At 51.6% G+C, this 26489-nt stretch overlaps 1 protein-coding gene across 2 annotated transcripts; it reads right to left on the reverse strand.

The window, feature by feature from the left end:
* Positions 1–26489, reverse strand: PTPN23 (protein tyrosine phosphatase non-receptor type 23). 2 transcript variants are annotated; one of them, XM_036078789.2, is made up of 25 exons: positions 26305–26489; positions 17511–17585; positions 8633–8760; positions 8306–8382; positions 7655–7704; positions 7364–7495; positions 7039–7119; positions 6829–6960; positions 6676–6723; positions 6255–6311; positions 6066–6124; positions 5841–5920; positions 5608–5722; positions 5450–5515; positions 4911–5056; positions 4328–4639; positions 4076–4230; positions 3821–3972; positions 3552–3731; positions 1685–3467; positions 1425–1609; positions 1236–1340; positions 1017–1155; positions 793–906; positions 1–714 (listed from the first exon to the last, which is right to left on the reverse strand). In XM_036078789.2, the coding sequence occupies exons 1-25, from the start codon at positions 26386–26388 to the stop codon at positions 235–237; spliced, it is 4935 nt and encodes a 1644-aa protein (XP_035934682.2). In that variant the 5' UTR covers positions 26389–26489; the 3' UTR covers positions 1–234. The 2 variants fall into 2 exon arrangements, with proteins under 2 accessions (XP_035934682.2, XP_077934843.1); XM_078078717.1 differs by lacking the exon at positions 26305–26489 and adding an exon at positions 20382–20400.

The raw sequence follows: 26489 nt of genomic DNA on the forward strand, positions 1-26489 counted from the left end.
TTGGTTTATTACTTTAATAGCAAAGAGCTGAAAAATGTCAGGTCCCACAAAGGAGCAGAACCTGACCCAAGGCCTGCGAGGCATCTCCACCCCACAGGGGTGCGGGCTGGGCCAGGTAGGGCTGAAGGCAGCAGGAATGGGAGTAAGAGACCGGCCGGCCGGAGAGTCCCTACTAGGGTGGGCAGACCGGTGCGGGAGATGATGTAGTGTAAGGACCGGGCAGGCAAAGCCTATTCAGGTCTTGTTGAGTGTCCAGAGCGGATCCAGGAGGCTGAGGGGGTCATCAGTGGGCCGGGCAGCCCGCAGACCCTGCCCATTATGGGCCTGCAGAAAGTTCTGCTTGCTCATCCGCTGCTTTCCTCGCAGAGAGTTGTCCAGAGAGAAGGCCTCGGGGGTTAGGGAGGCCAACAGCTCCAGGGAGGAGGAGGGGGGCCCCAGGCTGGGGGCCTCAGGTACTGGCTGTTCCTCCTCAGGCTGGGGGGCCTCGGGCTGGGGTGGAGAGACGGGGGGTGGGGGGGAGGACGGGAGCTGAATGGACTCCGGGAGGCTGGCTGGTGGCAGGCCCGGGGGCTCTACGGGGCCTGGGAGGCTGGCGACTGGGGAATCCAGGGCCCCGGGAGGCCGGATGCTGAGCTTGGCGATGGTGGCCTGGATGGAGCTGATCGGCACATCCCCGCCGAGAACCAGGTCCTGGGAGTCCTGAGGAAGGTGATTCTGGGGAAACAGGAGTGGGTGGAGACCGGTCCACGAGGCTGGGGCTGACCCCGCCAGCCCCAGGGGCTCCTTCCTCACCTTCTGGCTGACGCTCATGCCAGCCGATGGTCTGCCCGGAGGGGGCACGCCGTGGCGCTGCAGGACCTGTTCCACGTGTCTCACCACCGCCTCGTGGCAGAATCTGAGGTGCAGCTGGACAGGGCCCTCGGCTTGGTCAGCAGGGCAGGGCCTCCCTGGCCCCAGCGTGGAGGGCCCCTCCCGGCACCACCCCCCGCCCGACCCCCCCCCCCCCCGACCCTCACTTTCTCCTGCAGCATGTGCTTCCTCTGCTGCCGCATGCGTCGCACCAGCCGAGGCAGCTCAGGGATCCCGTTGCCAGCCTCCACCTCCTGCACGGCGGCGTAGAGCAGCGCGAAGGCTCCCGTGCGGCCTACCCCAGAGCTGCGGCAGGAAGGGGGCGTAAGCAGGGCCCAGGCCCGAGGACCCGTGGGGCGTGCGGCCGCTCCCCGCCCGGGCCCTACCTGCAGTGCACGACGACGGGCGTGTGCAGGGGCCGCTGGTGCAGGCAGTGTGCGTGCACCTCCTGGATGAAGCGCAGCAAGTTGCCGGGGCTGTCTGGCAGGCCTCTGCGGGGTGCGGGCGGGAGCCGTGAGCCCGACCTCAGCGGATGCCCCTACCCCCCCCACCCCCCGCCGGGACAGCAGACGCACAACTCAGGCCAAGTGGGGAAATGGAGGTGCACGAGCGAGCGCTTGAGGCTCTGGTCCCGGAACTGCAGGCTCAGTACCCGCTCCACGTGGGTCTCGGTGGCCCGGACGCTGCTCAGCGCCAGGCTCAGGGCGCCGTGCACCATGGGCTGGCCCCTCTCGGTGGGGAAATAGCGCGCCACCTTTTGCTGAGGGACCAAGAGGCGAGGCAGTTAGGGCTGCTCTTCCAGGGTCCCTTCTGGGCAGCCCCCTCCCCCTCTCACCTTCTCCATCTCGGCCTCAGACACCAGCATGACGATGACCGACACCTTCTGCTCATGCACCATGAGCCAGAAGTCCGCGGCCGTGCCGGGCAGCGGCGCCTGGGTGGCCACCAGGGGCGGGCAGTAGGGCGAGAGCCCCTCCACGCGGCTGGCGTTGATGTAGTCGTCCTTGCCCGAGCGCAGCACCACGCGGTTACTGTCGTAGGGCATGACGTCCTGGTGCCGGTTCTTCAGGGAGTAGCAGCGGGCGATGGCGATGGACCGGCCGCGGGCGTCGTGTTCCTGGGCGTCCTGCAGCTCTCGCCACACGGCGTCCAGGGCCCCTGCGTCCCCCAGCTGGCCTCGAAAGGCCTCCAGCTCCCGCTGCAACTGCTGCAGCCTCTCGGGGTGCTCATACGGGTCCCGCTCGATCAGCCGCAGGGCTTGTGGCCGGCGGCCGTCGGCCGCGTCCACCTTTGTAGGCTGCAGCAGGGGCTGCCCACCCCCGGGGGGCTGCGTGCCTCCATGCTGACTCTCCGGGCTGGAGGACAGCAGGTCTGCGGCCGCAGTGCCCCGGCGCACGCATGGGGGCGGCTCTGCGGCAGGGGGCCGAGGTGGCGCTGGGCCAGGCCCTGGTGACGGGGCAGGTGAAGGCACCAGGTGGGGGTTTGGGGTGGGCTGGCCGGCAGGTGAGGGACCTCGAATGGAGAGAGGGGCCGCCGGGGGGCACAGGGGCCTGGGGGAAGGGGCAGGACCATATGCCACGGTGGGATGGGGAGACTGAGGCGGCCCGGGGCTGGGGAAGGGCAGAGCCCCTGAGTGGGGGGGCAGAGGGTCCTGAGAGGGGCCCGGGTAGAGAGGGGTGTGCATGGGTGGCGTTGGCTGTCCCAGGACACCAGGCTGAGGAGTGAAGGGGTAGGGGGGCTGGGGGGGCTGGGGGGGGACCCGCCCCGGAGCCTGGGGTGGGAAGAGGTTCGGATGCTGGAGTGGAAGGGGCCGCTGGGGGGGCTGGGGCCCAAACACCACTCCTGTGGGATGGGGATGGGGCTGGGGCCCAACCCTGGGGGCTGGAAAACCCGGGGGAATCCCAGGAGGAAAGTGGTGCTGGGCAGGGGGAGCTGTGAGGGGGGGCTTGGCCCCCACAGGGTAGCTGTAGGGCGCGGGCAGCAGCTGCGGCTGTGGTGGGGGCACTGGGAAGCAGGGCTGGGGAGGGGCAGGGCTGGGGTTTGGCCGTGGTGCGGTGTGGCTGGAGATGGGGGCCTGGACACTATCTACCGTGGTGGTGGCTGGCCGAACCCCCATGGCCATCTCAGGGCCCGAGAACTGGGGAGGTGGGGCTGAGGGCAGACCTGCAACTGGTGGGGGGGGCCCTACCCCCCCATAGGGGCTGCTCACCACACCATGCTGTGGGGAGGATCGGGGCATGAGGCCCAGCTCCGGTGTGTACGCAGGGGCTGGGTAGAGGGCAGGTCCAGGGGCCATGGCCATTGCAGGGTGACCTGGGGCCTGGGGGGCCCTGGGCTGCAACACCTGGGTGGGGCCCGAGTAGGTACCAGGAGGTAAGGGACCTGAGAGATAGTGGGGTCCTGGGCCCGCAGAACCGGGGAAGGGGCTGGGAGGAAAGGGGAGTGGGGCGGCAGTTCCCAAGTAGGTGTCGGGTGGCCGTGAGCCAGCCACCATGTCGGGGGGCAGGCTGCGCAGCTCCTCGGGCAGGTCTCCCGTCTCCACTGTCTCCCCCTCCTCCCTCCGGGGCAGCAGCGGCTTCGGGGCAGTGGGCCGCGGGGGCGGCTTCTTCTTCAGCTCCCTGGGGAACACAGGAAGGAGTGGAGCCGCACCCCCGGCAGCCAAGCCTGGGTCTGGGCCGCAGCTGCCCCGAGGCCGCACCCACCTGTCCAGGAGCTGCTGGCGGGCCGCCTCGCGGGCCTGGCAGGTGGACTGGGCCCGTTCCAGGAGAGCAGCCACCTTGCTCTCCAGGTCCGCATAGAAGTCCTTGCCCTCCTGGGACTTCTTCATCAGGTCCTCATAGGCTTCGTAGGAGGCCACCAGGGTCTGGAGCGTGGAGTTCCACCTGGGGGGGCGGAAAGGCCAGCAGAAGGTGAGGAGCCGCGCCGAGCTCCGGGCGGGAGTCTGGGCCAGAGCGCAGGGCCAGACACTGACTTGTGGTCCAGTTCACTGAGCACCCGCCGCACGGCCGCGTACTGCACGTTGGCCTCTGTCAGCGCCCGGAGGACGTTGTCCTGGGCTGCCAGGTTCTGCTCCAGGTATACCCTCAGCTGGTCATACTTCTTCAGCTGCTCCTCAAACAGCTTCTGAGGGAGGAGGGCGCGGGGCATGGGGGGACAGACACTCAGGGCCTCGCCGCTTGAGGGTGGAGCCCAGAGTCTGAGACCGTCCCCGGCTCACCAACCCCACCTTCATGTCGGAGTGGTCCGTGGTAACCAGCGAGGCCGTGATGTCATCCTTCTGGATAAGCTCCCGCAGCTGCTGCTCCAGGGACACGCGCTGGTCCCGCATCTCCTGCACCTTGGCCAGGATGCGCTTCAGGTTCTGCAGCACAGCCTTGTCCTCTGGGAGCAGGAGTGGTCGGTGAGACCAGAGCCTCCGGCTCCACCTCCCTTCCCACAGGCATGGGACAGGGGACGGGGGTGGGTGTGGGGGGCTCACCCGGGGTGAGGGCTGGCGTGGGCAGGGCAGCCCGGACCTGGTCCAGTGGCCCACTGAGCAGGCGCAGGTTGCCCACGTGCAGATTCATGGCCCGGTGCAGCTCGCTGTTGGTGAAGGAGGCCTTCTCGTGGACCTCCATGTACTTAGCCCAGTCTCGCCTCACCTCGGCCAGCTCTGCCTTGGAGCCCGCCAGGCTGGCCCCGGCCTGGCCCAGGGCCTCCTGCAACTTCTGCTCCAGCAGCTCATCCTCTTCCAGCAGCTCCCTGATGTCCTTCAGGGAGGCCTCCACATCCGTGAACACACCTGACAGTACTGGGGGGGTGTTTGCAGGAAGGGAACGGCTCCTGAGGCAGCCACACCAGGCACCCAACTTGCGCCCTTCTCCAGGGAGACAGAACCACCCACACGGTCAAGGGCTGGTGTGTGGCCCCAGGCTCACTGAGCAGGGCAGACGCAGGGTGCGGGGATCCACGGAGGCATGAGGGTGGGTGCTTGCACAACCTCCGTCCTCGGTGAACAGGGGACACGGAGAAGGCCGCCGCAGAGGACTTCCGTCACCCACTTGCTGCTCCCCCTTGCTCACCTTGCATGGACTGGACAAGGTTCCTGACGGTGTCGGGCCGGACACTGAGAGCCGCACACTTCTCCATGAGCTGGGGCGGGATGTGGCTGTACGCATCCAGGTTGTCCACGGTCTCAGGGTCCAGCTGCATTGAATCCATGAACTGACTGCGGGGGGGGGGGGGGACAACAGGACCAGGTGGGTGCTGACCCAACTCTCCCTCCTCTTGCGAGGGTGAGCCCCCACAACTGAAACCAGCTCTGAGGTCCTAGCAAAGGCAAATAAGCATCCTGACCTCCACCACTGGAGGTTTGACCTGGCCCCAGAGAACGCACCTGGGGCACTGCTGAAAACAATGGGACACAGGAACATCGCCCTCCCAAGCCAGGTGACTGTCCCCCTCTAAATCTAGCACCCAAGACCATGGGCAGGAAGGCAAAGCTAGGGAACCCGATGCAAGAGGACATTCACTCTTCCTCTCCCTGTTGCAAGCAGCCTTGGGGACCCCGCGGAGATCTGCTGCGTCCCCCCCCCACTCCCCCCTCCAGCCCTGCACTCACTCCAGGACCTCGTTCTTGTCCTCAATCTTGGCCATCACCTCCCGAAGCAGCTTGGCCTTCTCCTCACTGCCAAAGTGACAAAGCAGTTGCTGGAAGCTACGTCTTGAGACCTCCCAACCCCATCTGTGCTAAGAACAGGGCCAGCCCCTCCCGCCCACCTGTATAGCGACGAGGCTTCATGAGCAGCCATGGGTACCAGTTTGGCAAAGATGTCAGGGCCTGTAACAGCGGGGTCTGTGGGGTTCACTGGTAAGGGCTTCACCAAGGGGGCGCCTGGGGGAGAGAGGAAGCACGGTGGAAACCAGGCCCACACAAGCCTCGAGTCTGCCTCTCTCCTATTCTCCCATCTTCATGCCCTCCCCTGACCCTCAGCCTCCCCTCAGCTCCAGACCTTTTACAGGCTGAAGGGTGTCCAGTGCTGGGACAGCCTCGTGGTAGATGAAGTCATTGTCCTTTTTGGCAGAATTGTACCTGGGGTCAGAAGGAGAAGTGGAGAGTCCAGCAATGAGGCCACTGCTCTTAGCTACTGGTGGCTTCCTCCCAACGATGCAGGCAGAGAACCAAGACCCTTCCCAACAAGAAGGAACCAAGGCCACCCCCAGCCCCACAGACTCACTTCCCCCCAATGACGTCCATAGCGAAGCGCAATGCGTCCTGCACCGTGTCAGGCTGGCCCTGTGGGACAGGGACGGGAGGGGGCTCAGCACCAATCTAAGCCAGTGCCAGGACAACCCTCGGCCCCAGCGGGCTTACTCTGGGTTCCCTCAGGGCTCTGAGGGACAGCCAGGCTCTTCCTCAGCTTTACCTTGGCCAACTTGATGGCTTCATTGAGCTTGTCCAGGGCACTCTGGAAGTATGCGACCTACAAGGGGCAGTAGGCAGAGCCCGGTCCATCCCTCCCCCTCCTTCTGCCACCCCATTAAGCCCTGCCTGGCCATGAGGTGACCCACTCGAAGACCAGAAGCCGAGGAAGCAGCCTGCCATCAGCCCAGCCGGCTCCATCTTACAGCTCCACCTCCCACCAGCCGTCCCCACTGGGGATGAAAGTGAAGCAGATGGGACAACACACAAGAAACCCCAGGCCTGCAGCCGGGGGGTGGCCAAGGATGTGGGTGTGAGGGACGGTGAGGAGAGCCTCCCCTCTTCTGTAAGGGAAGGGTCCCCTCTAGCACCTCGTGAACAAGGCTGGAATCAGTCCGAACCCCTCCCTGCCACAGCTCACTCACCCGCTCACCGAACTTCTGTTGCTCCTCGGCCTGCTTCCCCATGTGCAGCTGGGGTAAGAAAGAAGAGACGCCCCTACTTATTTCCCAAGCTGTGGCTGCCCCGCCCCCCCCGCCCCCCCCCCCCCCCCGCCCCGGCCGTCACAGTGCTCGCACATGAGCCACAGCTGCGAAGTAGTAGATCTTCATCTGGACAAGCTTCTTCCAGTCCTTCTGAATCCGGCCCAGCAGGGAAGCGGTGTCAGGGTTCTCCAAGGCCCGGCATGCCTCCTTGTAGTAATCCACCACCTGGGGGCCAGGATGGGGTCATGAGTAAACTAAAGGCTTGCTCTCAGTCCGAGGGCCACCATCCACCCCTGCCCCTACCTGTGCACTGATGCGGGCCACCAGAAAGCTCTTCCTGTTGTCCAACATTGACTTCTCCAGAAGGCACTCCTGAGCCTGGCCCTGGGCGGACAAATGCAGAGATCTTACCCTTCCCATCAGAGGGACCACAGAGAGATCCCCTGCCCTGTCCTCTCTCCTCCCGCCTTCGCTACTCCAAGAAGCACCGTCCTCCTCTGATCCACCTGGGGCTCAAAAGATCAAAGCCAAGGCCCCACTGCCATGTGCACAGGGCCTGGTCCAGGATCCAGCGCCGGCTGTCCCCTCCCCTGGATTGAACTGGGCCCCAACAAGGGCACCTCCTCACCAGCATGAGGTTGACGTTGAGAGTGAGGATCTGGCGACTCATGTCCACGCTGTAGGCATGAGGGAAGTGCTCACGCAGGTAGGCAAAGGCGCCTGCTGCACATTGGAAATGAGTACAGGAGACCTTCATGCCCTGGGAGGGAAGAGGACGACGACGATGGCCAGAGGCAGAGCCAGACAGCTGCCCGTGTCCACTCCCACGGGACAGGATGCAAACCCTGGAGTCAAAGAACACTTAGCCCCCCTCCCTGGTTATGTCCTGTGTCCCACCCACTGACCCTCCCCTCCTCACCTCCTCAGACACCCGCTTGTCCATGGCCCCCAACATGGAGTGCAGCGCCCCTGGGGAGTCAGAGGACATGGTGTCAGAGCTAGCCTTTGTCGAGCGTTAAGGCAGAGGGGCCGTGTTGTCACACAGGATCAGGAAGACAGGGTCTGAGAACTGGGGCAGTTGGTCCAAGGACACCCAGAAGGGGAAACTCCCATCCATAGCACCCAGCCTACAGGTCCGGTCTTGAGGCCCCAGGGATGCCTACACAGGACTCAGGCTCCCCAGGCTTCTCCCTCGAGCCACAGTGAGGCTAAGTCATCAGGGTTGATGGCAGGGCTGGTTGAGGCCAGTCTTGTTCTCTCGACTGAACAGCCCAAAGCCATTAGGGGGGTCAGAGCTGTCCAGTCAAAGAAGAGCAGTCACCGCTCCTGGCCAGAGCACACAGCAGCAACACCATGTGGCAGCCAGCCCAGCAGAGCTTCTCCCCAGCAGGGGGGCTGCCCATGGCCCAGAAAAGAGGTGCTGGCAAAACTATGGGGAAGGCTGTGAAGGGTCAGAATCCAGGGGTCTTCTGTCCCTGAACCCACTGCCTTTGTGACCTTCTGCTGAGCTGAGATCCTAGGTTGGCAGGGCTGGGAGGTAGGGCCATGGGGAAAGGGTTAGGCAGCTCACCGAGGTTGTAGAGAATGCAGGCCTGCTCATACTTGATGTCCTCATGGGCCACAGACTTGCCAGAGAAGATCTCAGTCCTGCAGACATGCCACCCCCTTTGTCTTAAGGGAAGTAGCTGGCCAGGGCCTTGAGACCAGGTGAGAGGACCAGCCACCCCAGTGTGGGTCAGAGGGAGGCCCATGGAGACCACACCAAGCCACTCCCCATCCTCTGCAGCAAGAGGGAAGGGGGCTGGGGAAGGGAAGGGGGCCTCCCCACCATCCAAACACACTGGGCCGCCCCAGGCACCCTCCGGGCTGCCCCCCAGCCCTGCCTGCCAGCTCTCACCAGGTGACAGGAACGGCGGCCTCCTGGCCCGAGCCCATGGGGACCCGACTCTGCAGGTAGTGGAGCTGGCCTAGGTACTTGCGGAGGACACTGCAGCCCTCAAAGTCCCGTGGGACACGGACAGCGTTCTGGGGGGCAGATGGGAGAAGCAGGCCTGCCATCACTTGGGGTAGAGTACAGGCAGGTCTGTCTACCCACAGAGGCCCAAGAAAGAAATCTGCATCTGAGCTAGCAGACCGCACACCCCAAGGGATCCAGAGAAAGCCCACAGCTATGCCTACAGCTGTTCAACAACCACCCCACCAGCCACGGCTGGCTGGCTGAGTCAGTCCCACCTTTCCAGAAGGCAGTTTTACAACAGGCATTAAAAATGTTCATGTACCTGACGCTGACCCACAGTTCTGTATCTAAAACACACAGTAAAAAAGACACCCAGAAAAGCAAATGCTTGGTGAGCATACAAGGATATTTATCACAGTATTATTAAGAGGGTCAGGGGCGCCTGGGTGGCTCAGTCGGTTAAGCGTCTGCCTTCGGCTCAGGTCATGATCCCAGGGTCCCGGGATCGAGCCCCACATCGGGCTCCCTGCTCTGCGGGAAGCCTGCTTCTCCCTCTCCCACTCCCCCTGCTTGTGTTCCCTCTCTCGCTGTCTCTCTGTCAAATAAATAAATAAAATCTTTAAAAAAAAAAAAAAAAAAGAGGGTCAAATACTGGATGCCACCAAAATTTCCACTAAAGAGGACTGTTTAAATAAATTATGTCAAGACTACCCACAAAAGAAAATACAGCCACAAAGACTGAAGAGTCTCTACTATGTTTAGATGTTCATGACATATTTATTGAGCCAAAAAAAAAGGTAACAGATGAGCAGTATGATTTCATTTATGTAAAATCGTATAGATACTGACAGCCAACTAGTCAACTACACAAAGATAAAAGATTCTAGGTTATACACCAAAATGTTAAGTGATTACCACTGGGTAACAGGGTTTAAGTAACTTATCCTATTCTGTATATACATATGGAGACATATATTTAATTCTTTGTATAGTTTACTCTTTATATCGAACACTTCTACTTTTTTCCTATTTTTAAAAAAATTTTTTTTTAATTTAAATTCAATTAACATATAGTGTATTAGTTTCAGAGGCAGAGTTCAGTGATTCATCAGTTGCATGTAACACCCAGGGCTCATTACACCACGTGCCTTCCTTAATGCCCATCACCCAGTTACCTCATCCCCCCCCCCACTTTCGCTTTTTATAAAAAAACAATAAAGCTATTCCCATTTTGGGGAAATAAACAAAGCAGATGAACCCTGTGCTCAAACAAACAGAAGAACAGACAACATCCTCTCCAAGAAGCAGGTACACAAAACAAAGAAGGGACGGGCTAGAAGCACTGTGCCCACTCTCACCCCCCCTGCTGGAGAGAACCACAGCACCCCACCATCCTTGCATGGCCCTGCATGGGGAGGAGCTAGGATGAGCCTAGCTGAACGAACAGCAGAGTGGTAAGGAAGCTCTGAGACCACGCCACTCCCACCCCCCTAACAAGCCTCTCACCATGCCTGCCAGCTTTATGCCCTATAAATGAAGAATTTATCTCACAGTTGCAACTGTAAGGTCTTCTTAGAGACAACTCTTCCAGCCCCTGCTTTACAGATGAGGAAACAGGCCAGATCGTGAAAAGAGGATTGCCTGCAGCTCCCCAAGTTTTATCTGGCTTCCATTTCCAGGGGGCGCCTGGATGGGTCAGTCAGTTGAGCATCGGACTCTCGGTTTCAGCTCAGATCATGATCTCAGGGTTGTGGGATCAAGCCCTGAGTTGGGCTCCGCGCTCAGTGCAGAGTCTGCTTGAGATTCTCCCCTCTGCCAGTCCTCCATCCCGAGAGCTCTCTCTCCTTTTGTCCCTGTCCCCCCACACACGCGTACTCTCTCTCTCCCTCTGCCCCACTCCCCCGCTCTCTCTCTCAAATAAATAAATACATATTTAAAAAAAAAAAAGCATCTGCAGTGGACTCCTATGTAGCTCCCTTAATTGGAGCCTTCCACTGTTGAAACTCTTGGGCCAACTTTTCCAAAGTAAAATAAGCAAACTGGCACGTGGCCTTGGTAACACTGTCTCCCCAATGCTGTAGGCAGTACAACAGCTTCTTGCTTGAGAACTGAGCCTATGTCAAATCTTCTAGATCTGGTTCCCATACCTGTTACTCCACTAACTGTGTCTCTGGTGAGCGACTGTATGGATGGCTGGGACCACACCACCACCCCAGGAGGCTGGGGGAGGCATTAGTAAGTCACGGGGAAGTATGAAGGCCTCACTCTAAACTGCCAAATGAAACCCCCACTCCAGCATCACACTTCCTGGATCCCTCACGAAGACTCTCTTTCACTGGGCATCTTTTTTTTTTTTTTCCCAGGATTTGGCTCCTCTGCCCTCTTCCCTGCCACTGGAAGCTTAGCCTAATGCTGGCGGTGCCGCACCGGGGCTGCTCTGCTCAAGGAATCTTATTTAGAACGTCACATGATGCCACAGGAACTTTGTTTTGTTCACTGCTGAAGCCACAGCACCTAGACGAGTACCTGAGATTCAGAGAGCCCTCCATGCATGTTTGCTAAGGGAATGAATAAAGCATGACTGGAACAGTATATGAAGAGGACAGATAAAGAGCTCCTCTTAGTTCTCTTTGTTTGGGGATCATGCTTTGCCCCAGCTAGAGTTGAGATAAAATTATTCAATATCATGTCATTTTTATTTTAAAAATGGGAAAAAATGCTTTCCTAATATTAATTACAGAAACAGCATTTGGTTATTGCTCATTGTTTATTGCTAAGGGGCACAGGTCAAGAAAGGTTAGAAACATAATAAAATTCAAGCGAATCTTTTAACAATTAAAATGATTTAGTCTATAGTGCTTTGGCAATGTTATTTTAACTTTGGGCTTTTTAAATAAAAATGAAATGTGTAAAATCACAATGACTCTGGGCATGATTGTTTTGTTCTTTATATTTCTCTTATTTGTATAGAAATAAAGTTTTGTATAGCTTTTATGACCTGTTAATTGATGAGAACACAAAGTGAGTGAGCGTGCAGACACCCCCGCCGCTAGGAGAGTGAGCCGCACGGAGACGAGGGGCCGCTGCACCCCCACATGCAGACACAAGCCACCTGACACCCTGACACCAGCACCATGGCCAGCGCTGCGCTCCAAGCTGATACCTCAACACCAGAATCAAGTCATTCTCACAATTACTAACAATGCTCCGGAAATGTCTGCCGATTCCAAGAATATAAGGAGTACAACCACTGGAAAGAAGGCAAAATCATAATGTGTATATGGTACGACGCCAGTAACTTGGAAAACCCAAGAAAATGAACTCAAATACCATCCAAAAGAAGACAATTACCAAATAAATTGCTCAGGGTGCCTGACTGGCTCAGTCTGAGGAGTGTGCAACTCCTGATCTCGGGGTCACGAGTTCGAGCCCCACAGTGGAGGCAGAGATTAATTAAAAGTAAATAATAAACAAAAAAACCCAAAAAACAAAATAAATTGCTCAACTGCTTTTCTCTACGCCAACTGCAACAGGTGGAAAATATAAAAGAGGGGGAAGGACACTCAATAATAGCAACAACAATAAAAAGTCTGGAAATGAACTCAACAAGATACGTGTAAAGAAGAAAATGTGTATGAAGAAAACTTTACTGAGAAACCTGAAAATATATATATATGAAGAAATGCAGAGAACAGCAACCTTATAAACATATTAATTTTATCTCATCAATCTGTAAGTTTTATAGCTCACAAAATTCCCAATGCTATTTTGCTGAACTTGACAAAAAGATTCTAAGTTCATCTGAGAAATATTCATGTGAGAATAACCATGGAAAACTTAAAAAAGAAGTTATTATCAGGAATTAGTCTTACCAGATAGAAAAATGTACAATAGATAATACTTAAAATACTGTGGACCTGGGTGCCTGGGTGGCTCATTCAGTTAAGCGTCTGCCTTTGGCTCAGGTCATGATCCCAGAGTCCCAGGATCGGGTCCCACGTTGGGCTCTCTGCTCAGCAGGGAGTCTGCTTCTCCCTCTGATCCTCCCCACTCTCGTTCTTTCTCTTTCTCACTCTCTCTCTAATTAATTAAAATCTTAAAAAAAAAAAAAAAATACCGTGGACCTGTAGATGGTAGAAGAGAAGAGGGAATTTTGAATAGACCTAAAGTGTATGTAAGAATTCAACATAGGAGTGTTTCCAAAAACAAAAAGTATAGAGAGGAAGTTAAAGCTCGAGCCTTCCCTCACCTACCATATACTTAAATAAATGCTATATAAAGGTTTAAGTAAAAATCAAATAGCACAAGTACTAGAAGAACATCAGTGACTGCTTACATTTTATTTAGGTGACGAAGTATTTTTCTCAGTGCATAGCAAAGGTAGGTAAAAGGAATGATGAGATGAACCTGACTTAAACATTTATATGTAAAATTTGAAAAGTCTTCATTAAAAACATAACAAAAACCATGATATGGGGCTCCTGGGTGGCTCAGTTAAGTGTCTGACTCTTGATCTCAGCTCAGGTCTTTATCTCAAGGCTGTTAAGTTCAAACCCCACATTGGGCTCCACTCCATTGAGTCTACTTAAAAAAATAAAAACAAAAACCAAAAAATAAACCACCAATGAACTGAAAAAATTTGCATCATGTAAGACAAAGGAACAATACCAATGTGTGAATAAGTTTTATAAAATAAGAACAAAAGTAAAGGCAAACCTCAGAGATACTACAGGTTCAGATCCAGACCACAATAAAGTGGGTCAAAATGAATTTTTTGGTTTCCCAGTGTATATTAAAGTTATGTTTATACTATACTATAGTCTATTAATGCAGTAGCATTATATCTTTAAACATCCATACCTGAATTAAAAAGTACTTTTTAGGGGCCCCTGGATGGCTCAGTCGGTTAAGCATCTGCCTTTGGATTGGTCGTGATCCCACATCGGGCTCCTTGCTCAGCAGGGAGCCTTGCTTCTCCCCTGCCTGCCACTCCCCCTGCTTGTGCTTGCTCCCTCTCTGTCAAATAAAATCTTTAAAAAAAAAAAAAAAAAGGGTACTTTATTGCTAAAAAATGCTAACCATCATCTGAGCTTTCAGTGAGTAGTAATCTTTTTGCTGGTGGAGGGTCTTGCCACCATGTTGATGACTGATCAAGGTGGTGGTCGATAAAGGCTGGGGTAGCTGTGGCAATTTCTTAGGTAAGATAACAATGAAGTTTGCCCCATTGATTGGCTCTTCCTTTTATGAACGATTTCTCTGGAGCATGTGATGCTGGTTGAGAACATTTTACCCACAGTAGAGCTTCTTTCAAAATTGGAGTCAGTCTTCTCAAATTCTGCTACTACTTTATCAACTAAGTTTATGTGATACCCTAAATGCTTTGTTGTCATTTTAACAACTTCACAGCACCTTCACCAGGAGTAGATTCCAGCTCAAGAAACTACTCTTCCTTGCTCATCTGTAAGAAGCAACTCCTCATCCATTCCAGTTTTATCATGAGATTGCAGCAACTCAGTCCCATCTTCAGGCTCCACTTCTGATTCTAGCTCTCGTGCTGTTTTCACCCACCTGCGGTGACTTTCTCCACTGAAGTCTTGAATCCCTCAAAGTCCTCCATCAGGGCTGGAATCCACTTCTTCCAAACTCCTGTTCATGTTGACATTTTAACCTCTTCCCATAAATCACTATTGTTCTTAATGGCATCTAGAATGGTGAATCGTTTCCAGAAGGTTTTCAACTGACTTTGCCCAGATCCATCAGAGGAATCATCATCTATGCAGCTATAGTTTCATGAAATGTATTTTTATTTTTTTAAAGATTTTATTTATTTATTTGACATAGAGAGAGACAGCGAGAGAGGGAACACAAGCAGGGGGAGTGGGAGAAGGAGAAGCAGGCTTCCCACTGAGCAGGGAGCCTGACACAGGGCTCAATCCCAGGACCCTGGGATCATGACCCGAGCTGAAGGCAGACGCTTAGCCGACTGAGCCACCCAGGCGCCCCATGAAATGTATTTCTTAAGGAATAAGCCTGAAAGTCAAAATGACTCCTTGATCCATGGGCTGCAGAATGGATGCTGTGTTAACAGGCATGGAAACAACATTTATCTCATACATTTCCATCACTGCTCTTGGGTGACCATGTGCATTGTCAATGAGCAGTCATATTTTGAAAGGAATCTTCTTTTCCTGAGCAGTAGGTCTTAATAGGAGCCTTAAAATATTTAGTAAACTACGTTGTAAACACATGTACTGCCATCTGGACTTTGTTTTTCCATTTCTAGAGCACAGCTCCGATTTAGCATAATTCTTCAGGGCCCTAGGATTTTCAGAATGGTAAATGAGCACTGGCTTCAACTTAACAGTCACCAGCTGCATTAGCTCCTAACAAGAGAGTCAGCCTGTCTTTTGAAGCTCTGAAGCCAGGTATTGACTTCTCTCTAGCTATGAAAGTCCTGGATGGCATCTTCCTCCAGTATAAAGGTGGTTTCATCCACAGTGAAAGTCTGTTGTGTGGGGTAACCATCTTCATGAATTATCTTCTAGATCCCTTGCTGTAGCTTCTCCATCAGCACCTGCTGCTTCACCTTGTACTTTTTTTTTCTTTTAAAGATTTTATTTACTTATTTGAGAGGGAGAGCAAGCGAGAGAGAGAGAGAGAGAGAGAGAGAGAGAGAATGAGCAGGGGGAGGGGCAGAGGGAGAGGGAGAAGCAGACTCCCCGCTAAGCAGGGAGCCCGACGCAGGCCTCGATCCCAGGACCCCGGGATCATGACCTGAGCCAAAGGCAGACGCTTATCCACTTGAACCACCCAGGCACCCCTCACCTTGTACTTTGATGTCAGGGAGACGGCTTCTTTCCTTAAACCTCATGAACCAACCTCCGCTGGCTTCAGACTTTCTTTCTGCAGCTTCCTCACCTCTCTGAGCCTTCACAGAATTGGAGAGAGTCAGGGTCTTGCTCTGGGCTAGGCTTTGGCTTAAGGGAATGTTGTAGCTGGTGTGATCTTCTATCCAGACCACTCAAACTTTCTCCACATCAGCCAATGCTGATGTGGTTTTGTTACCATTCATGTGCTCATATTGGAGTAACACTTTTAATTTCCTTCAAGAACTTTTCCTTTGCATTCACAACCTGGCTAATGGGTGCAAGGGGCCTACCTTTCAGCCTGTCTCTGCTTTCGGCATGCCATCCTCACTAAGCTTAATCATTTCTAGCTTCTGATTTAAAATGAAAACGTGGGACTCTTCACTTGAACACTAGAAACTGTTGTAAGGTTATTAATTGGCCTAATATCAATACTGTTGTGTCTTAGGGAACAGGGGGACCCAAGGAAAGAGAGAAAGACGGGGAACAGCTGGTCGGTAGAGCAGTCAGAACACACCCAACATTTACCAATTAAATTTGCCCACTTACATGGGGCCTTTGGTGCCCAAAACAATTGCAATAGTAACCTAAAAACTCACTGACCACAGCTCACCCTAACAAATATAATAATGAAAAAGTCTGCAATATTGTGAGAATTACCAAAATGTGACACAGAGACATAAAGTGAACAAGTGCTGTCGGGAAAATGGCACCAACAGACTTGTTCCATGTGGGACAGCCACAAACGTTCAATTTGTAAAAACCGCAGTATCTAGGGCACCTGGCAGGCTCAGTCGGTGCAGCATGAGACTCTTGATCTCAGGGCTGTGGGTCCGAGCCCCACACTGGGTGCAGAGATTACTTAAAATCTTTAAAAACAAACACACACATATCTGTGAAGTGCAATAAAGCGAAGCACAACACAAGGTATGCCTATCGAACTCGAAGAGAAAAATGGACAAAAGACACTGGCAAGTCCTAAAAGAAGATATATAACACATTAACAACTGTGAAACCTTACGATTAACCAAGTAACTGAAAACTGAAATTAAATACCCTTTTCACCTCCCAGAGTGCCAGGACTGCAGAGTAACAGCACGAGTAGGCATGTACATGCTGTGGGTGGAAATGAGAGCAAGCGCATCCTGTTCACCCACTAATTCCTACAGAAACAATCCCAGCGCCCAAGTACACACAGACACAGATTATACTTACCACGGTGAAAACACTGAAATAACTGAATGTTCTCTGAGACCAGACTGATTAAATCACAGTGCCATGGAACGATCACAGGACATTACAAATACTATGGTTCTATGTTCGTTGATACAGAAACAAATCCACAATACATTAAATGAAAAAAGCAGACTATATAAGCTATACAGGCAGTGTAGGATCCTCCCGTGTTTTTATACAGTACACACAGTCGACACTTGAACAGTGTGGGGTTAAGGGTGCTGACCCCCCCACGCAGTCAAAATTCCACTATAATTTTTGACTTCCCAAACACTTAACCACTAATAGCCTACTGATGGCCAGAAGCCTCACTGGTAACATAGTCAATTAATACACATTTTGTATGTTATACATATTATATATTGTATTCTTATAATAAAGTAAGCTATAGAAAAGGAAATGTTAAAGAAATCATAAGGAAAATACATTTATAGTACTGTACTATACAAAACAAGCATATAAGTGGGCCCACACAGTTCAAACCTGCGTTGTTCAAGAGTCAATTATATATAAAATTATAATATATATACACAAAAATTTGTGAGAAGGATTAAGTTTTTTCTTTTTAGCATTTTCAAACTTTTCTATCATTAACTTTGCTGCTTTTAAAGAGGAAAAAATATTAAATTAAAATAAGAACACAGTTCCAGGTGGTTTCTTTACCTCCCTATCCAACCTGTCCTGTTCACAAGTGCATAAAAATACTATCCTCCTACCTGTCTGAGTAACTCCAGCTTCTTCAGTTCCTCATTGTAGGCTTCTGGGTTCTCTCCATAATTTTTTAGGACAAACTAGAGAGAGGGAGAGAGAGAGAGAGAGAGAGAGAGAGAGAACAATGTAAACCATGAATATAGGACGCTCCCCTGCTCTCACTTCTGCCCTGAGTCCTTGGCAGTCTAGATCCACAACCACGAGCGTATCTGCTGGACCACTGGAAACTCTACCTCAACAACGGGGCAGCACTAAGATGCTAACCATGGGAGCCTCTACCTTTGAGCAAAATAGAAAATACGACTGGACGACCCTACATGAACACGCTGAGTGGTCTTCACCAGGATGCAGCCCTTCCTGTAAAGTCCAGGACTCTGGCAGCTCAGGAAGCTGGGGAACTTAGCTGTCTGAAACGGGATCCTACCGAGCATCCCAAAATAGGCCACAAATTCAAGCCTCCATCAAGGACTGGACCTTGCTGTGTTCTGGGATCACAACCATAATCCTAACCCAACAACAAATGTAGGCAGAAGATACCAAACAAGAGTGGGAGTGCAAAGCCTTCTTCACCAGCCCCCCTGGCTAGGAAAGGGCACCACAGTAGAAATGATTTACATCGTCCTCACCCTGAAGAAAGGCCTACAGGTGTGTGATGGGAACGATCCGGAGAGAGAGGAGAAGGAAAAGTCCGTACTCACATCAGAGAGGGGACTGGCATGCCTGGCCACAACAGCACTCACCGCCTCAGGAGCTGCCTCTCTCGGAAATGAACGCACTCATCAGTCTGGAGGCACAGCCTGGACCAAAAGACCCCTTGTTCACCTAAGATCAACAGACTAAGGCCGCTGAACTACGCCTGTTGTGGTTCCTGCTGCCTGAGTTAGCAATCGGGGCGGGGGGGGAGCAGATGTACCCATTCCACAAACGCAAAGGGCACTGATGCCCACCTCACAGGTTCCCTAAGGCCCGAACCAAGGTTGTGAAGTGGAGAAGGAAGCTAAAAAGGCTGAAAAGAGGTGGCCTGCTCTGTCCAGCAGCACACTCACACCATGTCTGTGGCCAACCGAACTGTTCTAAGGTCCCTTCCCAGAACCTATGCCACACAGCTGGGGCACTAGCCACATGGGAACCCAGAAGGCCATGTGACAGCTCCTACCTGCCCTGGTGGGACAGGCAGAGGGGAGGCTCCTGCCAAGCTTATTTCAGCATCAACCAGTCACATTCCCAAACCTCCAACTCTGACCTCTTCTGCTGGTTTTACCTCCTGCAAGTCCCATGTGTCCATGAGCTCTCTTCTCTATCCTCTTGTCACCCCTTCAAATCTACCCCTTACCTAGGGGCCAGAGTTCTCTTTCTAGCAAAATCCACTGTCACTTCTGACTTTAAAGCCTTCTGAAACACACACACACACCTGGGGAAAAAAACAAACCCAAACACACTTTTCTCAGGATAGTGAGATTATGAGAAATGAGTTGCAATCTAAAGAGAAAAATTGTAATCTGAAAAGGATGTGCAACAATGGCTCCCCAAAGCCTCAAAGGCAAAGGTAATCTCCTAGGCACAGAGTCCACGGCCCCTCACAGTTGCCCCCAGCAGCCTTCAAGGACTGTCTTCTAGCAACTCCCGGGGACCCCCAGCCAACAGTCCTGTGGAACTGCTGCTCTCAGGTCTCAATGCTTGTTCACATGTCGTCCCCTCTTCTCTATTAAGACTCAGCTGTGATGTCACTTCCCTGAACTCTAGCTGCTGCTCTCCCTACATTCTAAACATGCCTTCACCAGACTGTGCCTGGCACAGCGGCAGGGTCATGCCAGTGACACCCCTCCAACCCGCACCAAACAATGAGTGCATCGGGAATGGGTGGGGCCTTATTAGATGTGTTAGATACTTAACAAATGGTTGCATTTACAGGAAATGGAGAGGATGGATGAACAAACTGAAAATACTAAAAGAAGACACTTAAGAAAAGTCCAAAGATGGGACATTTTGCCCAACAGTTAACCCAGTCTCTGAAAAAAATCAGTGTCATGGGGGTGGGGGTAAACAGGAGACTAGCCTAGATTTTAAAAGATTAAAGAAACAGAACAAAATACAATATGGTAACCTTGACTGAATCTGAATTTGGGGGGGAAAGTCATAAAAATATTTTTGGGGGGGCGCTTGGCTGGCTCAGTGGGTAGAACATGTGACTCTTGATCTCAGGGTTGTGTGAGTTCGAGCCCCACGTTGGGTGTAGAGATTACTTAAAAATAAAATCTTTAAAAAAATGCTTTGGGGACAATAGGTGAAATTTTAATAAAAATTATAGTAGAGGGGTGCCTGGGTGGCTCAGTCGTTAAGCATCTGTCTTCAGCTCAGGTCATGATCCCAGAGTCCTGGGATCGAGCCCCGCATCGGGCTCCCTGCTCCGCAGGAAGCCTGCTTCTCCCTCTCCCACTCCCCCTGCTTGTGTTTCCTCTCTCGCTGTGTCTCTCTCTGTCAAATAAATAAATAAAATCTAAAAAAAAAAATTATAGTAGAAAATATTTGTGGATTTTCTTACGTGAGATGATAATATGGTTATACAGAAGAAATGTCCTTACTCTTAGGATGTGCTGAGATGTGTACAACTTACTTTCAAAGCTTCATGGGATATATACATACACACATGTGTATATGTGTGTATGTATATAAAGACACACACAAAGAGAGAACACAAAAATACGGTGAAATCAAACTCTTTAGAGTTGCAGAGCTCAGAACAGAGTCTGGTCAGTATCTGAAGCTCCTAACAGAGCCTGAGAGGGAAGGCCCTGCAGCAGGTAGACCTTGGACCCTGCCACCACAGACCAGGAGCAAGAAACTGGAAGGCAACGAAAGGACCCCAGTGCACTTACACAACTAACAGCCAGTTAGGGTTGAGAGCACCAGAGAACCTCCAGAGCCTACGCAGGCTCTGGGGCAGCTGGAGATCCTTTCCTGAGGGAACAAAAAGACCTATAGACACGTCTATGTTAATTGAGAGCATGTCCAGGGACCAGAGCCACTGGGGGGAAAATAAAAAAGGAAAGGAAGGAGTTACAAGTGCAAAATACTAAGAGAATGGAAAGGCCATTTCCAGAGAGAAATATGTATATGATGTCAAGACCTCTAATAGGGACTCACAGGCATTAATTCTTGATTCTCACAAGCTTATGAGGTATAGTATTTCCATCTTACAGGCAAGGAAAATGAGGACCAGATTAGTTATGTAATCATTTGTAGCAGCTGAAGGTCACCTAGCAATTAAGTGGAAGAGATGGGACCTAAACCAAGGTCTGTCTTGATTCCAAAGTCTATGCTATTTCCATGATACTACTCTTTTACTGAGCAACAAATGGCACAGAATTTTGTAGGTAGATGAGATCACTGGAAATATTCATCCTAGATCCTGACATTCTTTTACAGATTGGAAAAATGGGAACCAGAGATTAGCAATGGCAGTGCTAGAACCCCAAGCCAGGTTTCCTGACTCCTGACCCAGGGTTATTCCATTTTGTCACTTTCTCTTCTATTAGCATGTTCTCACTTTTCTGTGTATGGGTCCCCCCTCTCCACCAGGTGGTGGGGGTGTTTAGCTTTTGCTCTTAATTTGATATAACATCTTGGAATTTCATGGTGCTAATTAAAGCAGCAATCCAAGAAAAAAAGAGAATAAAAGGCATCACATCTGTTAACGTTACCTTTGTTCACCATACACTTATTTCTTTTTTCCCCACTTGCAGGATTTACTTAAATATGAGGCATTCCTTGGGCTGGTCCATGGAAACACAAATAAAACTAAGTCCCACATTCAGGACTGTTAATAAATACAATATATGCTTTGCTACTGAATTTCAAATGAGATTAATTTTATTCAGAAAAAGTTTTATTGCCCCTTGATGTCAGCAAGCCTAAAACCAAATTACAGGCTAACAGCAGCGAGGATGAGAACAGTCCTTCATCCTCGCCTACTCTAACACCTAGCCCTACACTCAAGGAATCTCTCCACATCTCTTCTAAACAACACCAGCAAGGACAACTCAAGTTACATCTCCTGGCAGGTGCTAGAACTAGACTAGGTCATTCAACCAACAGTTGTGAAGCAGTCTCCACACACAAGTATTTATTAAGCCACGAGTAAAGGAAAAAATCTGGAGTGAAATGGATACAGGTTTTTGGTGTACGAGACTAAAGTCAGAGAGAATGAACTGGACAATGCACGTCATCTGCTCCTGGAGTCATTCTGTTGTAAAACACAACTGGGCAGACAGGTTCGGTGACTCCTAATCTGTGATAAGAGAAAAGACAGGTCACCACCAGAATAACTGGCAATGTCCCATGCTCCTCACTGCTGCTGAGGCAGGGTCCCCTTTTAGGCCTCTGGTCATCTCCTTTTCTGGGTATGTGGCAAGTGTTTCAAAGGAGTCAGCTACCCATGGGAAATCAAGAAGAGGGAGAAAATTTCCACAAACCTAAAAACCAGGCTCTACCTACAAGTGAATAAGATGAACTGTAAGACGGGGTACCTGGGTGGCTCAGTTGGTTAATCGGCTGCCTTCAGCTCAAGTCATGATCCCAGGGTCCTGGGATTGAGCCCCACGTGGGGGGGGGGGGTCCCTGCTCTGCAGGGAGTCTGCTTCTCCCTCTCTCTCTGCCTGCTGTTCTGCCTACTTGTGCTCTCTCTCAATCTCTCTGTCAAATAAATAAATTTTTAAAATTAAAAAAAAAGATAAACTATAAGAAGAGGTAATAAGAGTGTGCACTCTGTGGCGCAGGTCAACTGAGCGCTAAGACCTGTCTGAATTTGGAGAAGTGTGGTACAACAGCCAGGCAGCTAAAGGGGGCCTGAGGACGTATGGTTCAACCTGAGTAATGAATGGGAAAAAAGGAATTCCAGTAAGGACCAGAGCAAGAACAATGACCAGATGTGGAAGGAAAAGAGGCTGACAGTTCCTATAGGAGAGGCCTGGGGGAATGAATTAGAGAAAGGCAGGCTGAAGCCAAGTGGTGGCAGGCCTTGAATAGCAGGCAAAAGTTTCTCTGAAGGAACCTGGTGGAAAACTGGAGATTTAGAGATCAATCCAAGCCAGAGTGGGAGGAGGGGAGAGGCCAAGAAGCCACCCAGTTGACAGGGCAGCTACCACATGATACATATGCCCTTGAGGAAGGGTTACTATGTGGATCATCAAAACATAAGCTCCATGAAAGCAGGGATTTTTGTCATTACATACAGCCCTGAGTTCCCAGGGCTGGCACATACAGTCACTCAATAACTATTTGTTCAATAACTGGATCAGAGATGGATGTTAACACTTAAGTCCAGGTGAGCATGACTTAAGCTCTAGTGCAGTTGATTAAGGGCAGGTGTTTGGGACCAGAAGAGAAAACAGCTTCAAATACCAACACTTGTCACCAAATCACTCAGGGATGAGGAGTACAAGTCAGCCTTCATCAGTTTCCAGTGAGTCAGCACTCTGAGCTCCAAAGCACAGGTAAGAAAGTGCAGAGACAGAAGCATTTTCCCACCAGAAAATTATGTGGGCCCCAGCATCCTAACCTAAAGCTTGGCACTACAGTTCCAAACCAGCTTGCTGTTTTCCTGGCTCTTCTTTCTTTTTTTTTTTTTTTTTAAGATTCTATTTATTTATTTGACAGAGAGAGACACAGTGAGAGAAGGAACACAAGCAGGGGGAGTGGGAGAGGGAGAAGCAGGTTTCCCGCTGAGCGGGGAGCCCAATGCGGGGCTCGATCCCAGGACCCTGGGATCATGACCAGAGCCAAAGGCAGATGCTTAATGACTGAGCCACCCAGGCGCCCCATTCCTGGCTCTTATTTCACGTTACTCCCTAATTGAAGGCACGTCCATCAGGAGCAAAAAACCAATACTAACCATTATGAAAGGTCTTTTCAACAGCCCAGGCCTTACAAAGAAAGAAACCCTTTAGCTATCTGGAAGACTCCTATTCATCCTTCAAAGCCCACCAAGCCTTCTCTGATGGCCCTTCCTTAGGCTGGTACTTCTGTACACTGTGCACATACTCTTCCACTGATATTGCCATTTAATTTTTAAATTTCCTCTACTAAACTGAACTCCATGAAAGAAAAAAAAATGTCTCTTATTCACCTGTATTACCAAGGTAACAGTGCTCAACAGGTTGACCTCAAGAGAACCCATTTTTACCCCAGTATCCTAAATTAAATTGTACCTCTCAGCTCCAGGTCAATGGTGAAGGTTCCCATGGCTGAGAAAAAGGGTAGAAGAGGACAAGGGTATGAGTGGCAGAGGCAGAGTAGGGGTTCTAGGGTTGGGGAGAGGGGTCCAGGTCAGGAAGACTTCCCAGGCTGAACTGGCTTCTGCAGTGTCCTGCAGGAAGAGTTCCAGGGTACCTGGAAGGAGTTGGCCATTCGCAAGCCCAGCCTACCCACAGGCTGCTATTCCTTTTCGGTGGGTTCATGCAAATACATGCCACAATCTTAACCTATCAAATAAGTGGCAGTATCTTTCCCAACCCAAAGAACAGGAAACAAAGAAAAAGAGCTGATGTCTAGGAAATGAAGAGTTTCTTCAGCATCTGATACCACCTCAGGCTAAATGGCTAATGAGCAACTACTGTCATGGAGGCTCAGAGAGGCTTCCAGAGAAGTCATGACTCACATAAAACCTTGTTGGTTAGGTAAGAGTGACCAGAGTATCAAAGGCTAAGTTCAAACAAAAATATCTCCTAGGATTTTCTGGGTTAAGATTTTACCACTAATTTCCATAAATTTATGGTCACCATGTCTAAATTCTCTCTCAAATGTCATTCAGTCATTTCAGAAACATTTTCCTGAATGCCAACTATGTAGAGAAGACCCCGCTAGGCTTCAAGGAACATGGAGATGCTTTTCAGGTCACCTAGAATTGAATAGGGGAGTTAAAACATAGCACACATACTAACACCAGGAAAAGAATGGAAAAAGGGATTCCGAGAAGAGAAAGATTAACCTAGGGGGAAGGATTAAAGAATGCTTTTGGAAGAGAAAGAACTTAAATTGGACCTTGAAAGAGGGACAGAACCAATATACAGAAATTAAAGAAGGGCCCCATCCCACAGGACAAACAAGACCGCTCTTCTGGGTGGGAGGAATTCTACAACCAAAGGCACAGAAGAGCAAACATACAGAGACTGTCAAGAGAACAGCAAATGGCTGACTGTGAACAGAATCTGTATCAGAAATACATAGATCAATTGAGGCGCCTGGGTGGCTCAGTCGTTAAGCGTCTGCCTTCAGCTCGGGTCATGGTCCCAGGGTCCTAGGATCGAGCCCCGCATCGGGCTCCCTGCTCAGCCAGGAGCCTGCTTCTCCCTCTCCCACTCCCCCTGCTTGTGTTCCCTCTCTCGCTGTGTCTCTCTCTGTCAAAATAAATAAATAAAATCTTAAAAGAAAAAAAAAGAAATACATAGACCAAGCATACCCTGGGCCCTCAAAAAATACTGAAAGGGCTGGGGTTGGTCAGGGAGAACTCTAAATGGGTTAGGGCTGAACTAGAAAACAAAGGAGTTTTGTTGTGCTTTAGAAAGATTCACCTAACTGTACTTGTATGAAAGAGTAGATGGAGAGAAGACCAAAGTCTGGAGAAGAGGTAACAAAACTCTTAAGTTTTAGATTAATCTAATTTCCTGTATTCACAAATGAGGAAGCAAATGCCCAAAGAGGTTTAGTTTAAGGATGGAATCAAAGGAATACAAATCATTAGTGTCTGAACTAAGGCAGTGGCAGGATAAAGGAAGGAAGGGAGACAGCTTATTGGGGGAACTACTTCCAAACCTATTTTCTTTCTCGGATCCCTTTTCTTGAGTACCCTGCTGAGTGGTGCACCATCTAGATTACCTGGGACTGACTTTGGCAGTTGCTCTACTAAAACCACAAGGATGCCAACCTGCAACGACCTGGTAGTTCCTGTTCACTCCTGCTCTGACCCAATGCTCCTAGGTGGCCCTCCCCACCTAAGGGATGTCCCGGAGGGCACCCTATGCTCATTCAACACACCTGGCCTCTCTCTGTGCCAGCCCCACCTGATCTCGCCACAGAGGTCCCTTGCCTCCATCACCACCAGACTTGCCTGTCTCCCCCGTCCAATTGAAGGTTCAACACAACGACTGCTAAGGTTTCTCCAGGAGCTACAACACTATTTATATCCTCCGGGCGGTTAAGAAAAGCAGTAACCCTTCCAAAAATGACAAGGAACCGTATCTTTTGGTCCAAGGGGGCTCCCGAATACGGTTCTTCTTAAGAGACCAGAGAGAATTGCACCAACTGTCAGAGAGACCCCAGTCGCAGAGGTCAGGCATTCCTCTGGCTTCCACCTTTAAAACACACACACTGAGCCACATCCCCGGCGTCCGTCCCAGGAGGGTCCTGGACCGACAGCGCACCTAGGGCACAGGTCAACGAGACGGCCAGGGCCGCCCACCTTCCCCGCGGGGCGGTCCCGGCGTGGAGGAGGGGCGGAGCAGAACTAGGTCCCAAGCGTCAGACCGAGGAAGTGCGGCGCCTCGGTGGGAACCGTGGACGGCCCGGAGCATAAGTCGGGAAGCGGATTTCGACGAGACTGTGGGTGCTAGCCCCGAGCGGGCGAGGAGGGGACAGGACTGTCTGCAAAGGGTGGCCCAGGCTGAGGAAATCCAGCGGAGGCCCCTCCTGGCCTCACCCGACCCTGCGACCAGGGCCTAGAGAGATGATGGACGCGCAGGGGGCGTCACGCGCTGGCAGACGGCGCTACGCGGGAGAGGTGGAGGCAGTGGGGGAAGCACTTACCTTCTTCACGGCCGGCTGGAAGAGGAAGTCACCGGCCTCCTTCAGGTCCAGCCAGATCATGGGCATGCGGGGCACGGCCTCCATGGCGGCTAGTGCCCGACGGCCACCCGGCCGCTCCCCTAGCCGCCCCAGCGGCTGCCTTAGCTGCTGCCTCAGCCGCGCGCCCCGCCCCTCCGCGCCGGAAG

This window comes from Halichoerus grypus, chromosome 1 (genome assembly GCF_964656455.1).
Source record: "Halichoerus grypus chromosome 1, mHalGry1.hap1.1, whole genome shotgun sequence".
NCBI classification, from domain to species: domain Eukaryota; kingdom Metazoa; phylum Chordata; class Mammalia; order Carnivora; family Phocidae; genus Halichoerus; species Halichoerus grypus.